The sequence below is a fragment of the Poeciliopsis prolifica genome, unplaced genomic scaffold (genome assembly GCF_027474105.1).
Source record: "Poeciliopsis prolifica strain line A6 unplaced genomic scaffold, Auburn_PproV2 SCAFFOLD025, whole genome shotgun sequence".
Classification (NCBI taxonomy): domain Eukaryota; kingdom Metazoa; phylum Chordata; class Actinopteri; order Cyprinodontiformes; family Poeciliidae; genus Poeciliopsis; species Poeciliopsis prolifica.
This window is the reverse complement of record NW_026562400.1, coordinates 2,744,582-2,759,901: the sequence shown is the minus strand read 5'-3', so window position 1 is coordinate 2,759,901 and position 15,320 is coordinate 2,744,582. Positions and strand designations below refer to the sequence as shown.

The following is a 15,320-nucleotide window of genomic DNA, read 5'->3' as shown; positions in this document are numbered from 1 at the left end:
TCTATCTATCTATCTATCTATCTATCTATCTATCTATCTATCTATCTATCTATCTATCCAGTCTGTCTGTCTCTTATTTTCTTTTTTCATTCTTCATGTTCTATCCTTCCTTATGTCAATGCTTCCTTTCTTCCTACCTTCCTTCTGTTCATCCATCCATCCATCCATCCATCCATCCATCCATCCATCCATCCATCATCCATCCATCCATCCATCCATCCATCCATCCATCCATCCATCCATCCATCCATCCATCCATCCATCCATCCATCCATCCATCCATCCATCCATCCATCCATATCTAAGGCTCCAGTGGCTCTTCAAAGTGTGAATAATATTCGGTAAGGAGTGACGCCTAAGTGGGAAAGCTTTTAGCACATTATCCACTGCCAATTGAACGATAATCTCATTTGCCAGTGCAGGTCTCTTATTAAATATCTGCACCAGCAGATTTGCATTGAGGAGTCCCCTAATAGGTTTAGCTGCTTGGCCGCTCTTTGGCTCGCTGTTTGTGTGAGCCGCCGTTTCGCTGAGGGGAGTAAAGGTGACTTTGAGGACACACACAGAAACAGGCAACACAGAGGTTACTGCTTTGGGAACAAGGTGCCAGGTGCTCCTGGAAATAATCTCAGCTTGCGTTGGATTGACTGTTTCAGGACAAACATTTACATGTTTTTTGCTTCCCAGAGGGGAAAAAAACCATGTGTTGGGTTTTCTTTTTATTACTGACTAAAGACAGTGACGGTCAGATGCTAATGCATGTGATTCTGCATATTTTCAATATGATACCAATTAAATACATGACCCATATGATCAATATCAATACAATATTGTATTTTTTATTTAAGTTTGACATGAAACTGTTGATCTTTAGGTGTTTTTATGGTTTTCCTTGAAATTGTTTTGTTCAAATTTAGGATAGAATTTGGACAAAAGCTATCAATACGTACAAAAAGCTTTAATAACTTATTAACACAATTTGAGTTCACTTTCCCAAAGTAATCCAGGAGCAAAAAATATTTGAGAACAAATTAAAAAATGTGTTTTTTCTTGAGGTTGAGTTGAGAAACTGTAATTCAATAGGATAAAATTTCAAAACGGGAATTTGAAACTATTCCCTTGTGCAGATTATGTGATTAAAATGTAAGCTTGCAAATGAAGTTTTCAAAATGAAAATGCTGATATTGATCTTATACAGATATCGTCTTGGTATCGATATTTAAGATCGGTGGCGCAGTCTTTTTAAATTATGATTTTATAGCCCTACTAAAAAGTGAAATTTGATTAACTGATGACTAATCATTGATGATGTGACGTTTGACAGATTATGGACTTTTCAAAATAAATAAACTCAGATGAGCGTAATAGAGCAACAATCAGCTGGTGCCTGCCACACAACTTTAACTGTTTCAAAAGAATTTTCCTCTGAACTTTCAAAAAACCTGCCAACTGTTGAGAAAAGCAGCCCAATGTTACCTATTTACTATCAGAAATAAACTAAATTTTGCACAATCCAGATTTCGCAGTTATTCATTATAGTTCGGACTGTGAGTGTGTTGACTGTGTTTGTTTACATTTGTACTTGAATTGCAGATCGTCCACCTACAGGGCAGCGGGTTTCCCAGACCACAGCCTGTTGTCAGGCCACGCCCTCTTTCCATTCTCCTGATCAGTCACAGAGAAAGAGGGAACTTGATGGTCAAGCGAGGATCCAAGAGAAGATCTCCCAGATTTTTCAAAGCGTTGCTCCATCTGATCTACGCCAGAATTCTCCAAAGCTTCACTCTCAAGTCCTCAGAAGGATAAAAACTGGACTCGTTTTTTATCCTTCTGGACTTTAAGATATTTTATTTTTATTTTCTTGTGCATGAAAGATTTGACAGAAACTTCAAATTTTGTACACTTAGGTCTATAGGAAACCAGACAGTAAAGTGCTGCCTGAAGCTAAAGCTTAACTACAGCAGTACATAAAAGAAAGAAAAAAAAAAACTCATGAAATCAATATGCATGTTAAATTACATTGTTATATAGATATTTCTGCCAAAAATATTTATATTTTTTATTTATTATGCCAAGTCTAAATTTTCGTGCAAAAACATCTAAAAACAATCTTGTTATATGTTTGATAAGTATGAGCATCAGAAGTATTTTTCTTAAACATTGAGCTAAAATCATCAATCAAATCATTACAATGTTTTCAAATGAATTTAAAATGTGTACAGTTTAATTGCACAAAAGATATTAAATGTACCCTTAAATTTACAAAAATAATAAGAAAAAAATATTCAAATCATTTAACACGAGTGAGATTTTCATTCTACAATTCAATTCCAGTTTCTTCTCTGGTAATTTTCACTCAACAGTCTGACTTGATATCTAAAAGTACTGAGAGTAAAGAAAATCTAAGGAAAGGTTAATACAGACTTTCTGTTATTTTGCAAGACATCAAAGGATTTTTCCTGCATATATTAGTCATTTCAATCTGTCATCAGCCTCTGCAGTCATAAAATTCTCACATTATTACTTCCAATCTCCCTCTCTTCTCTGTCTCTGCCGCCCTATCTGTCTTTGGCTTGAAAAAAAAAGAGAGAGAGAGAGAAAGCCTGGCAGTAGCAGGTGATTTAATTGGCTGCTCGCTTTCAGGGCCGCTGTGAGACAGTGTGAGCGTGACGTGGAGCCAGAGGCAGCGATTGGAGGGCAGGCTGGACTAATAAGGGGAGGCTGGACCGGAGCGGACTGAAGCGTCCCAAAGAGCCGCCGGCCTCAGGTCTGACAAGCCCCAAGACTCAGCCGTGCGTTGTTCCTTCACCATGAATCCAGCAAGACCACATCGGCAGCAATAAAACCTTTTTCCTGTCTTTTTGAGCGCTGATTGTTAACCTGTTTGCGCCTGTAAACTCTGTGCGCAAGAAACTCCTGAAATCTGGGAGAAACTGCGCGTAATTTCCTCAATCTTTACTTCCTTCTGCCGCTTGGAGCCAAAAGCGGCTGGTATTTCTGGAGGTTTTCTACTTTTATTTTACCAGAGGGGAATATTTTTGCCTATTGACACACCGACATGGAGTACACGTCATCCCCGAAGCCGCAGCTCTCATCCCGGGCCAATGCTTTCTCCATAGCTGCCCTGATGTCCAGCGGAAAGTCCAGCAAGGACAAGGAGGCGGAGGAGAACACCATCAAACCTCTGGGTAAGACAGAAAGAAATCCAGCTGTACTGTTGGAAAAATTATTTGAGTTTGTTGAGGAAAAATAATTACAGTGCAAGATTTTATACAATGAAGCACCAAAATGTGAGACAAGTTGGTGCTTTTGTTTTTATTGTAATCCTGTAATTACAATCAACTACTTTAAGCTTTTAATGTCTCCTGTTTATCCTGCCAATATTTACTAATGGAAAGTATAAGATAATAATTTTATTGCCTGAAAATACACGAGTATTAAATACATTCTTACATAATTTTGTCAGACAAAGGAAGTCTTCGGAATTCAAAGAAGGAAATTAAGTAAGAATATTTTTTCCTAAAAGTGATGAATAGTTTTCACAGAAATCCGGTTTTTGTTCATTTATTTATTTTTTGTACTTAGTGGACTTACTTATTATAATATAATATAATATAATATATATAATATAATATAATATAATATAATATAAATATAATATAATATATATAATATAATATAATATAATATACATTTATATTATTGCTTTTCCTCAAACTGTGATAGATTCTAAAATATAAAATGGATTACGTTTTTCTGTTCGTTTATTTGTTTTAATTCTGTAGATCTTAAACGGTTTTATTTTTGGAGTATAGATAAGTTTAAAAACTATCATAATTGCAAAACTTTCATAATTGCAGAATGGTTTGCATCTCTTGTTCTTACAAAATCATTTTAAAATAATATCAGGACGATCCTGACGGTTACTCTCCATTTCTCTTTCATTTTTACGCATCATTTTTTCTGATCAAACCAGAGCAATTTGTGGAGAAATCCTCCTGCAACCAGCAGGCTCTGGCCGACCTGTCATCCCTGGACGGGCACGGGGACTTCAGCGGGAGCGCGCCCGCGGTGTGCACGGAGCCCCTCATCCCCACCAATCCCGGCATCCCCAGCGAGGAGATGGCCAAAATCTCGTGCAGCCTGGAGACCAAAGAGCTGTGGGACAAATTCCACGAGCTCGGCACTGAAATGATCATCACCAAGTCCGGAAGGTAAACTGGACGCGCTGCTCTGTAATCACCAATAGCCTACATCACGAAATGCAAAATAAAATAAGGAAAATAATGACGTCAATGTTTGTTTTTACATAAAGACAAAAATGCATGAGGAGCTCGATTTTTTTCTGACTGCGGAGGATTAAAATGCACAACAATATCACTTAAACGTTATCACCAATTGTCATTTTAGTGGGTCACACACAAGTTTAGTGTGTGTGCGTGTGTTTACGCGCGCGCGCGCGTGTGTGTGTGTGTGTGTGTGTGTGTGTGTGTGTGTGTGTGTTTGACCCAATGCAAAACATTTAATTAACAGTAAAAGTGCTTTCTCGAATTATGTTGTATTTGGAGGAAAAACGTCCTGAATTTTCTACATAATTCGTGATGCAACTGAAGGGATTTTTCCTCCGCGCATATGCAATTTCTTCAAATGTAACATAACTCTTAAAAAATGTCACAATTGGAATGTGTCGCCTAACAAGTGAATCTAACAAAGTTCTCATAGTTTAACCGTAGCATCATATTTGGTTGTAATTTTTTCAGTCTTTCAGATTTCAGTTCTCTGTTTGTCCATATTTTTGTTTTACTTTGGTTTTTACATTTTGCGTAATGCCTTCTGTTTTATGTTATTGGCTATTGTCTGTCAATAGGTTCAATATTTATTTATTTATTTATTTATTTTATTTATTTTTGTATTTTTCTCCCGCCAGCATTATACAGTTATTTGTGACGAAGGTAGAAAAAAAATACTCATTTAACATTAATATTGTATATTGTTTTTTTTTCGTAATCTATTTTTAGCTTCTTTTCTATTAAATAATAATAATAATAATAATAATAATAATAATAAAATAATAATAATAATAATATAATAATAATAATAATAAATAATAAAATAAAATAATAAAATAATAAAATAATTAATAATAAATAATAATAATAATAATAATAATAATAATAATAATAATAATAATAATAATAATAATAATAATAATAATGTCACATACAGGCGGATGTTTCCTACCATCCGGGTCTCTTTTTCCGGAGTGGACCAGGATTCCAAGTACATCGTGCTGATGGATATTGTTCCGGTGGACAACAAGCGGTACCGATACGCCTATCATCGTTCCTCCTGGCTGGTGGCCGGCAAAGCCGACCCCCCTCTGCCCGCCAGGTAAACACCCCGACGCTCTCCATCTTTCCAGGATTATTTTTCGAATAACTAGCAAAATGAAGTCACGTTTTTAGCTCTTCAAAATTGGCGAAGATGTAAAGATTTAAATATTATTTAAGTTCGAGGTGAATTGAACGTGTCAATCTCAGCAAGTCGCAGTAAAATGTTTGATTGGGACGCCTGGAAATAATGATACTAATGATAGAATTTTTTATTCAACATATATCATCCATAATATTAGCTAATTACAAATATAAACAAATTAAATTTGTACTTTTGTGGGGGATTTTATGCATCAGGACGATTATCTGTGTAGTCTCCATGCAACAACCATACTTTCGGTGCTTATCTATTATTTGTTCAGGAGACCAATATCACTTATTGATCTTCCATCTTTGTTGAAAAAAAAAACGACCATTCAGGCATTTATTTGTAATTGACATGTAATTACAGAGTTATATAAATTATTTCAGGTTCTGATTATCATTCATATTCCGGACACAGTCAGTTCTTTCTTTCTGGAAAATAAATAGACTTTTTTCCTAGTTAGAGCACAAAGTAAAGAGAGATGTGCATAAACAGCGGTAATCGTGATAGAATAAATCAAATTCTGCAAATTTTCTAGAAAAACTAAGCATCATATCCTTTAAAAAGTTCTTTCTTTCTCCACGCTCGAAGAAATGACAGGATTTAGTCAGAAGTTTTAAGATGAAATGTTTGCTAAGTGCCAATTAGAGTCAATCAAGATCCGCGCGCTGATTGGTCGTGACGGCTGCGTTTCGAACGCCTCTCCGCCAATCAGATGTGAGACGTCGTGCTCTCCTCCGGCAGGTTGTACGTCCACCCGGACTCTCCGTTCACCGGGGAGCAGCTGATGAAGCAGATGGTTTCCTTCGAGAAGGTCAAACTGACGAACAACGAGCTGGACCAGCACGGACATGTGAGAGCAACGTTTATTTTCCTCCCAAAATTACAACAAACAGGTTTTTATGGAGCCGTAAAAATAATTTAAAAAAGCAAAGACTCAGGTTTTACCGTTCAGACAAAACCATACAGAAAGTTCCCAGAATGCACAAGGCACACAGCTAAAACCAGGAAGTCAAGGACATAAACATTCATGTCCAACAAAATCAGAAAAATATTTTTTTACTCCATTTTATTTGATCATTCTGTCTTAATATTTATATATTGCTGATTAAAAACAAAGTAAAATAAATAAAAAATAAATCAACTAAGTTTAAGACATTTATGGCAGCACAAATTAAATCCAAGCAACAATTAATTCATTTTGATAATTAATTTTAAGCTGTATTTACAATCATGTTTTAGTCATGTTATTACTGGGTTTATGCTGAGCTGTAGTTTTATTCCTTTGTCATTTTCTTCATTATGTCTTTAAATAGTATTAAGAAAGACTTTAGTATTAAGAAACTAAAGTCTTTCAGTTTCTCTGTTGTCCTGAGGAACAACAACAAAGTCACAAAGAAGGCTGCACTGCATCTGTTAAGGACCTGGAGGTCTTCCAGTTAGTGTTGGTGGGACTGATTTACAGTGTAAACAGTAACGAAGGGTAATGTCCGGTGGTCCAACATGTGAGGCTGACTGATAGGCCATGTCAAGAACAGTCAACTCCAACCTCTCTGATGCAAATAAGAAAATAATTTATCAATTTTTGAGCTTATTCTGTTGTTTGCAGTATAAAAAAAACCTTCTTTTCATTGTATCTCATTTTCCTCTCTTTGCAGATCATCCTGAACTCAATGCACAAGTACCAGCCACGAGTTCACATCATTAAGAAGAAGGACCACACCGCTTCGTTGCTCAACCTCAAATCGGAGGAATTCCGCACCTTCGTGTTTGTTGAGACGGTCTTCACCGCCGTCACAGCCTATCAGAACCAGCTGGTGAGTAAATTAAGTCAAATCATGATTTTGTGTCTCGTCTTTTATCTGCACTGGATATTCAGCCGCGTTTGAGTTAATTGCAGAAACCTTATCAGGACAGGATTTATGTATAAACTGAGATCAAAAGTGTGAGTTGATTTTAAAGTGATAATCATAAATAAATATTTATTACCATGTTGTCGTGTCAACATTTTGTGATACGTAAAGTCACAATGAAGGAAGATGACAGCCATCAAACATACAAACAAAATTTTGAGATGTTGCCAACTTTGTGTCCTGAAACATATTTGTTTTTGGCAGAATCATTAAATTCTTACAGCAGCATCAAGGTCCTGGTTTTGAATCCCAACCTGGAGTTTGCAGGTTCCATGAACATGCATGGTTTCTCTCTGGGTACTCCAGATTCCTCCCACTGTCCAAAAACCAGACTGTGAGGCTAATTTGTCCCGCTAAATCATCCTCAAGTGTGATTGTCTTGTGTTCATATCTCTTGGCAGTGACAGGCTTATTTGTGGCGCCCCCTGTTGAGCAGTTTGGGGTACTTGTTCTTAAAATTACCAGGCTTAAGATTTGTGTCCCCTCAGTTTATCAAGTGAAAATTAGATTTGGAACCAAGTATTGGAACATACTTAAAAATAATTTTATCAGTTTGAGTTTATTCTGCTGTTTGCACTATGAAAACTTGCTTTTCATTGTGTTTCATTTTTTGCCGTCCTTGTGCTTTGCAGATTATCCTGAACTCTATGTTTCCATTAAAGTACAGGAACATACTTCAATCTGTCTATAATCTACAGTTTTTATTTTATTAAAGGAAGTTTTGTCAAATATTCTTAATTTTATGAATAAAACTAGCATTATTCTGAGCAAAAATGGTTTAATTATATGCTATATGTTGTAGAAAGGTTTTATAAAATAGAAACTATGACAAGTGACTTTTATTTATTATTATTATTATCAATATTATTTATTTATTTATTTTTTTTACAAAGAATTGTGTTCATTAAATATATTTTTAAGTTAAAAAATAACCTATTTTACAGCAAGAAGATATGCCAATCATTGATTTGTAGAAATTGCTGCCAAATACTGACTCTATTTGATAATAAACCCTAAAAAAAATTAAGTTCAGACACAAAATTTCCTGATTAATTAACTTTATTAAAGAAGAATTGATTTGATCCTTCACAAAAGAGTGAAAAAAAAACGTTTTTCAGAGCAAAGAAGAGAAACAAGTTTATTCGTGTCTAACTTGTTTTCTGCTGGGGTGTTTTTTCCCAGATAACCAAGCTGAAGATCGACAGCAACCCGTTCGCCAAAGGTTTCAGGGATTCGTCGCGGCTGACAGACATGGAGAGGTACAGGGGATTCTGGGCCCAGCACTGTTTGTTGGCCCCCGATAACACACACAAGATTTTATTAATCAAGATCTTTCTGGTTTCCTTTACATCTTTCTCTTTACTCTGTCCCTTCACTTCACTCTTCTTCTAAATATTTAAAGTATTCCCTTCCTCTAGTGTTTTTTCTTGCTGATCATCTAAGTTTATACCATATTTTTCACTTTTTCCCCTAATCCATGTTCACTGTTGAGGATTCTTGTTCTTCTTATTCAGTGATTTCCATTTCTTTTTCATAATTGTAACCGCTCTTTTCTCCTTTTTAATTTTTTCTCCTGTCTTTTCCTCTTTTAGATCTTCGTTCCTCTTTCCTTGCAGCTCGTAATGACCTGCTTTGACAGATGGGTCGTTTTCTTACCTTTTTCATTTTAGCTTGAGTCATATAATAAAATTAAATGAAACAAAGACTTTTTATTTGACTTATATACTTATTTACCAGAAACAATGCAGCCAAACATAGTGGACATAGAGCGCAAATAATGATTTCCAAAAAAAGAAATATGGCAATTTAATAATTCAAAGGTAAAGTCCCTGGCTGGCTTTGTAAAAATAAATAAGCTTTCACAGTACAAGCACAGTAAAACCATATCAACAATGATAAAGGTCTGCATCATGTGGAAGTGTACACAAGTGCATTTACACACACAAGAAAAGTTTGAGCTAATTAAAAGTGTGTATAGTATTACAAGTAGGTGCAATCTAATTTAAAATGAGAATCTCGGCCGGTTAAACATTATTAACAGATCTCTTAGTGACTCTTCTGCCTATGAATGAAACCACAGATGGGCTCTACTGCAGACATTTTATATTTTTAAAGATTGAACATAAGAAAACAAAAATATATCAATCAAACATTGAAATATCAATAATTGATGCCAGTAAATTATGAATAAGTTAAATTACAGATAAGAAGCGACGGTGCTTCTTATTGATGAGGTTAATCATTTGATTTTATATTGACTTTGTTATTGAAGGGACCACTTATCCTCATTCTTCTGAAATGAGGAACGATCACATTTCTAGTAAAGCTGCATAGTATGGTATGTAGCTGAACATTTTTTAAACTTATTTGCTAAATATAATTTACATCAGTCACAGAGGAAAGTGAGTTTTAGTGCCTTAGAAATTCAACTGCTAACTTTAAATGTGTTGCTTGTTAAAGTTCTTAATTTAAAATTTACTTTTAAATCAAGTAATATTTCATTTTAAATGAAGCATTGGGTCATTTACTAAACAAATAGGGTAGCAACAATTTGCTCCGGTGTCTGAGCACATTACTGCTCATTCTGCATAAAGTTGACATGCCATTGTTAAAATAAGAAACATAAGATGAGTTAATAATTCATAAGACAGGTCACCTTTGAAATAAATTTCTCATCTGTTTCTCAACTCAGATTTCTACATTCTTTAAGTTTGTGCCACTGAAAGGCTTTTTGAATCAAAACATTGTTTTGTCCATCTTCACATTTTCTTCTGCATCTTCTCATCTTCCTCTGCTACTTTTTTTCCCTCTTGTTTTAGTTTTTATCCCAACAATATGATGCACAGAATTCCAAGAACGTGAGTTTCTGACTAAGAACCGCCGTGCCTCTGCAGATTTCACCAGACGCAGCCAAAGCACAAACTTCTCATAATTCCCGATTCCGGCACTGTGGCCAAAATCAGCTGACAAAATCAAGCCATCTGCCCATTTCCCTCAATCAAAGATCCCAAACAGAGACCGCCGAACGCATCCAGACGACCCTTCCTCCCTCTTCTACTTCTCTGTCTTTCTCTTTGTGAGGGCTGTGAATTAGACCTGATCAATTGGTCTTCGGGAGCTGCAGAAATCACATTAGTCTGGAGTCGGCCACTGCACTAAAACACACTGTAATTCAATTGGCTGCAGTGACTGATTTAAACCAGCATGCCCCGCCTCCTCCCCACCCGCTGCCATGCACTGTGGGAGTTTGCTTTGGCTTCTGCGCCGCGGGGGCCCAACACTGATAAAAACACACACATTTGTACTCCTCTGCTGACAGATATTGCACTTTCCTAACCTAATTGGAGGGTTTTGGGCTCCAGAGGGGTGGGGCTGAGGAGGGACGCTGCTAATGTGGACGCATTGGTCTGATGATGCACACACATGAACACACATCGCCTCCCGCAACAATATCTGTCACTGTGGTTTGGAAGTGCTCCCTGACAAGTCTCAAATGAGCTAATGCAGTTTGTGGGACTGGGAGCACATACATGACACACATGTGGCTGAATCCACACACACCAGCTGAAAAACAAAGTAGACACACAACCTAAACACACAGCAACACAAGAGCTTATTTTACTGAGTGACGCAACATAAACAGTTCATTGGAAAAACATTCAGACCTGTTGAGCTTTTTTAAACACTGCAAAAACACAAAATCTCACTAGTATTTTTGCTCTAGGTTTTAGTGAAAAAATGTTGAAAATAAGACAAATCTAACTTTCAAATAACTTTTCAGCAAGCACTTATTTTAAGTTGCTGCATCCTTAATTGTGTTTAAAACTGCCAGATTTTGGACCATCAATCGTCAATATTTTCCCCCAGAAGTTAATTTTTTTTCTTGCAAATTTTTTCTTTTAAAACTTACCTTTTTAAGGTCGTCATGGAAAATTTATCATACAATTGTGGCAGGAATTAAAATCTTTTCCATTGCATTTATTTATTTTATGTAGAAAAAGCAAGGGTCAGTGTGTGCTGAAATCAATGCAAGGTATCACTGTGCAACTTTGACTTAGTAATCTAGCACTGGGTGTAAGCTACACATGTCACTGCTGGTGCAATGATAAAACAAAGTAAACAAAGAGATTTACTTTGGGGCTCTCTCTTTGGCTTTTGCTGCAGGGAAAGTGTTGAGAATCTGATCCACAAGCACTCATACGCCCGATCACCGATCAGAACCTACGCTGGCGACGAGGAGAACCTGAGCGAGGACGGACACACCACACACACCAGAGGTGAGCGCTCTGAAAAGTTCGTTATTTTCAGTAACTCAATTCACTGAGTGAATCGGTGAATCACTCAGTGAATTGGTTTTATCACTGCATGTGCAGTGGAGTGAATACTGGAAAAGACAAAAGAAAGTGTTTTGTTTCAGAAAGCATTTACTGCATTTTTGTTGGTTGTGCGGCAGGCTACACTTCTGCTTTTCAAAGACGTACTGTTGTACAATTGCAGTTGTCACATGCAAGTGTAAAAGTTGGGTTTGGGAGTAGTTTTCAGCAGCAGCTTATTTGGGTTTAAAGGGGCAAGAGACCAGAAAACACCTCAGCGTGAAAGGTTTTGTGTCGCTCATAAACCGATCCAAACCTGTCCAAGGAAGCATAATAGTTCACCTTTAACTAATCTGATCAGCCTAGTGATTATCTCTATCTTTTCCTCCTGTAGGATCAGCGTTTACGGCCTCAGATAACCTCTCCCTGAGCTCCTGGGTTACCACAACCTCAGGCTTCTCGGGTTTCCAGCATCCTCAGACCCTGTCAGCCATGGGCACAGGAACCGCTTCCCTACCCCACCCCATCCAGGGATCCCTGCCCCCGTACAGCCGGTTAGGCATGCCGCTGACGCCCAGCGCTCTGGCTGGAACCATGCAGGGCAGCGGGCCGTCCTTCCCGTCCTTCCACATGCCCCGCTACCACCACTACTTCCAGCAGGGGCCCTATGCTGCCATCCAGGGACTCCGCCACTCCTCCACAGTCATGACGCCTTTCGTATGACTTCACAGAGCAGAGGGCCAGAACTCAGTCTGACCTTTGAAAGGGTGCAGACCATCAATCCTCATCACTCCTCATTTGGCTTGCACCTGTCCCTTTGGTTGTAAATAATTCACCTGCAGCGAGTGGGGTGACATGAAGAGGAACCTGAATGCTGAACTGAGGCAGACTGTGCTCCTCTCTCAGAATCTGACTCCTAAGAACAGCTCTGATGCAGGAAAAGACTGACGACTTCATTGCAAAGCAAATGCAAGACAAAAATAAGTGCATGCATGTTTTGTTTCAGCCCTCGAATCCAAAGTACACTTTCTACATGTTTTTAAAATGGCAGCAAAACCCTGCAGGGTGCGATTCCTGGAAATGACAGAGGGTGGGTGAATGGAACGAGCAGCCATCTTGGCTCCTCTGTGTTAGGAGAGCCAGCCATATGTACAGTTCAGAATAACATCGCACTCTGGAATCCACTCACTCAAAGGTTTCTCTCTGTAAATTACATAAAAATCCTAGAACGCATGCTGACTGCAGTAGACACTCACATTGCTTAACTTTGTATGTTTTAACATGGAATGAAGGACTTCACACATAAAAGAGCTAAACGTTTTTGTTTTGAAGGCCTCGTCACAGCAGGAATTACAACCTGCTTTTAACCGAGGCTGTGAGAGCAGACTGCGTCATCAAAGCTGGAGTGCAGCAACTTATTGTTTCCCCAAGAGTTGCATTTTAGACATATTATACATCTGGCGAAGAATGAGACCAATGTTTTTGTTTTCAGGTCAAAATGAAATGAAAATCATTTCAAGGAGATTCCAGAGAAAGTGCAGATGATTGAGTTTTCTCCCACTGTTTGGAGGAGCTGTTGCTACACACTGCTGGTCAGCTGGCTGAAGGATGGCTACCATATATCTCAGCCATGCTTACAAGAAAGGAAATAAAAATGAAGCGTCACCCACCACACTTATTAAGCTAATGCTGTTTTAAACCACTTAGCAACAAACTACAGGCTCCACACAAGCAAATAGCTCCACTAATTACATTTTAAATTTTTCATAAATACCGTGAAATCGTAATAGGTCATACCATGAGAATCGCAGTCTGGCTCATGTCTACTTCACACCATTATCATAAAATATAATTAATGATAGCAACAGAGCTGAATCTCACACCTTATATCAAAAACTTTGCTCTACTGAGAAAGAATATAAGAACAAATTTCATCCTCCTGCAGTGCATTTGCAGAGCTTAGAGTCTAGGCCAAATGAATTAAATCATAAAAGTAAATCGTATCTGATCTTAATGCTTCTACAGTCTTCTTAAGAAGGAAACATTTAAAAGTTGCTTCCAGGCAAGCAGTCAGAAGTAATAATAAAAACATACAAGAAGAAAAACAGCAACATCAGCTGGTTGAAATGGACTCAATTTAAGAGTGGAGAGACCTAAATGACCCAATTTAATCATTTAAATTGGGTCAAGCTTTACAGAGATTTGGTGAAGGTCTCTGCATCCTCCAGATGGAGTGTAGTAAACTAAGACTACCTGCAGGGGATACGCAGCAGGTTGAGTTGATTCAGCGTTTACACCTTGAAGTAATGACTCTGTGTCCTGATTTAAAAGCACAGGGAGAGGAGAAATGTGGAAGCATGAAGAGCTGACATGTAACTCACTGTTTTGGTCATTTATTTTATAAAATACAGAAAGAGATTTTCAAATCTGTCCTGGTGATACACCAAAATTTTCCTGATTATTAAAATTTTTAGTCCATGCAGGTTTTTGTTCACACTTGCAAAAGGCTGAAATAATGTGAGAACAATTACCAATGTTGATTTAGTTTTCAGCTTTTTATGAAAATAATGAAAGGTGTTACTTCTAACAATAGTTTGTTGCTGCATGAAGATCAGATTATTGAGAAATGTTTCAAAAGAGCCAGGCAAACAAATGCTGCAAACAGGTTGCAATGACCTTTTTACATCCACAAGTCGATTACGGACATTTGATTTGATCTTCTTGGTTTGCAAAAGACTTACTTTTCGCGAAGAAAGTCTTTTACTTTGTTACGAGTTTTACTTTGTTTTTTCAGTGTACGCGTAAATACCTTCGGGTTTTGATTTTTTTTTTTATTGACGATGACCTTTTTTGTTTTTTAATGTTTTGTCTGGCATAATCTGACCCCAATAGGTTTTTGTTTTACTGATTTTTAAGTGCAATATATTTATTTTGATCTGTGGAAAGAATCTGTAATGTGCTGTATCACATTTAAAGTTATTTGTAAACCATGAGAAATATATATATGAATCACAACCAAAACATTTCCTGTTTTTGTCGTTTTTTAAATATTATTTTCCTTGAGGAAAATAAAATAAAATAATTAGGGAAGAAATGCTATTGAGTAATTTGAAAAGTCAACTTATTGAAACCATTTAAATGAGGAAAGTTTCATAAGCGGAAACATAAATGGCACTGAAAATAATATGTTGGGCTTTGTGATTACATCCTACAGTAATACCTTTTGGCCTAAATATTTGAAGAAATTAAAAGAAAAACCTGCAAACATTAGATTGAGGATTTTTTGGCATTTAATGTATAGCTGCTTGCATGAGCATAATTCAGGCTTCCAATACGTTTCAATTCTGCTCTTCAGGAATGTCTTGTAGTGTAAATACAAAAAAAGACAAATGAAATTAAAAATTCCTTAAATAATGCAAAATTATCTTCACCCTGAAGTAAAAATAATTACAAGAAGTAATAATTTGTCAAAATAAACAGTAAAATGGTGGGGTAGTTACATATAATCCATTAATATTAATAGCAATTAAATATCATCTTCATAAGTATGTCAGAATAATGAGTCTTTTGTAACTTAATATTCAACAAATGACCATATGAAATGTACCCAGATGGC

The 15,320-nt window shown here is 36.9% G+C and overlaps 1 protein-coding gene across 1 annotated transcript; it reads left to right on the top strand.

Moving 5' to 3' along the window:
- Positions 1 to 2,792: 2,792 nt before the first annotated feature.
- On the top strand, positions 2,793 to 14,719 carry tbx20 (T-box transcription factor 20). Its single transcript, XM_055047407.1, has 8 exons — positions 2,793 to 3,188; positions 3,977 to 4,214; positions 5,227 to 5,391; positions 6,223 to 6,331; positions 7,137 to 7,295; positions 8,574 to 8,650; positions 11,556 to 11,668; positions 12,099 to 14,719. The coding sequence occupies exons 1-8, from the start codon at positions 3,059 to 3,061 to the stop codon at positions 12,425 to 12,427; spliced, it is 1,320 nt and encodes a 439-aa protein (XP_054903382.1). The 5' UTR covers positions 2,793 to 3,058; the 3' UTR covers positions 12,428 to 14,719.
- Positions 14,720 to 15,320: the final 601 nt, after the last annotated feature.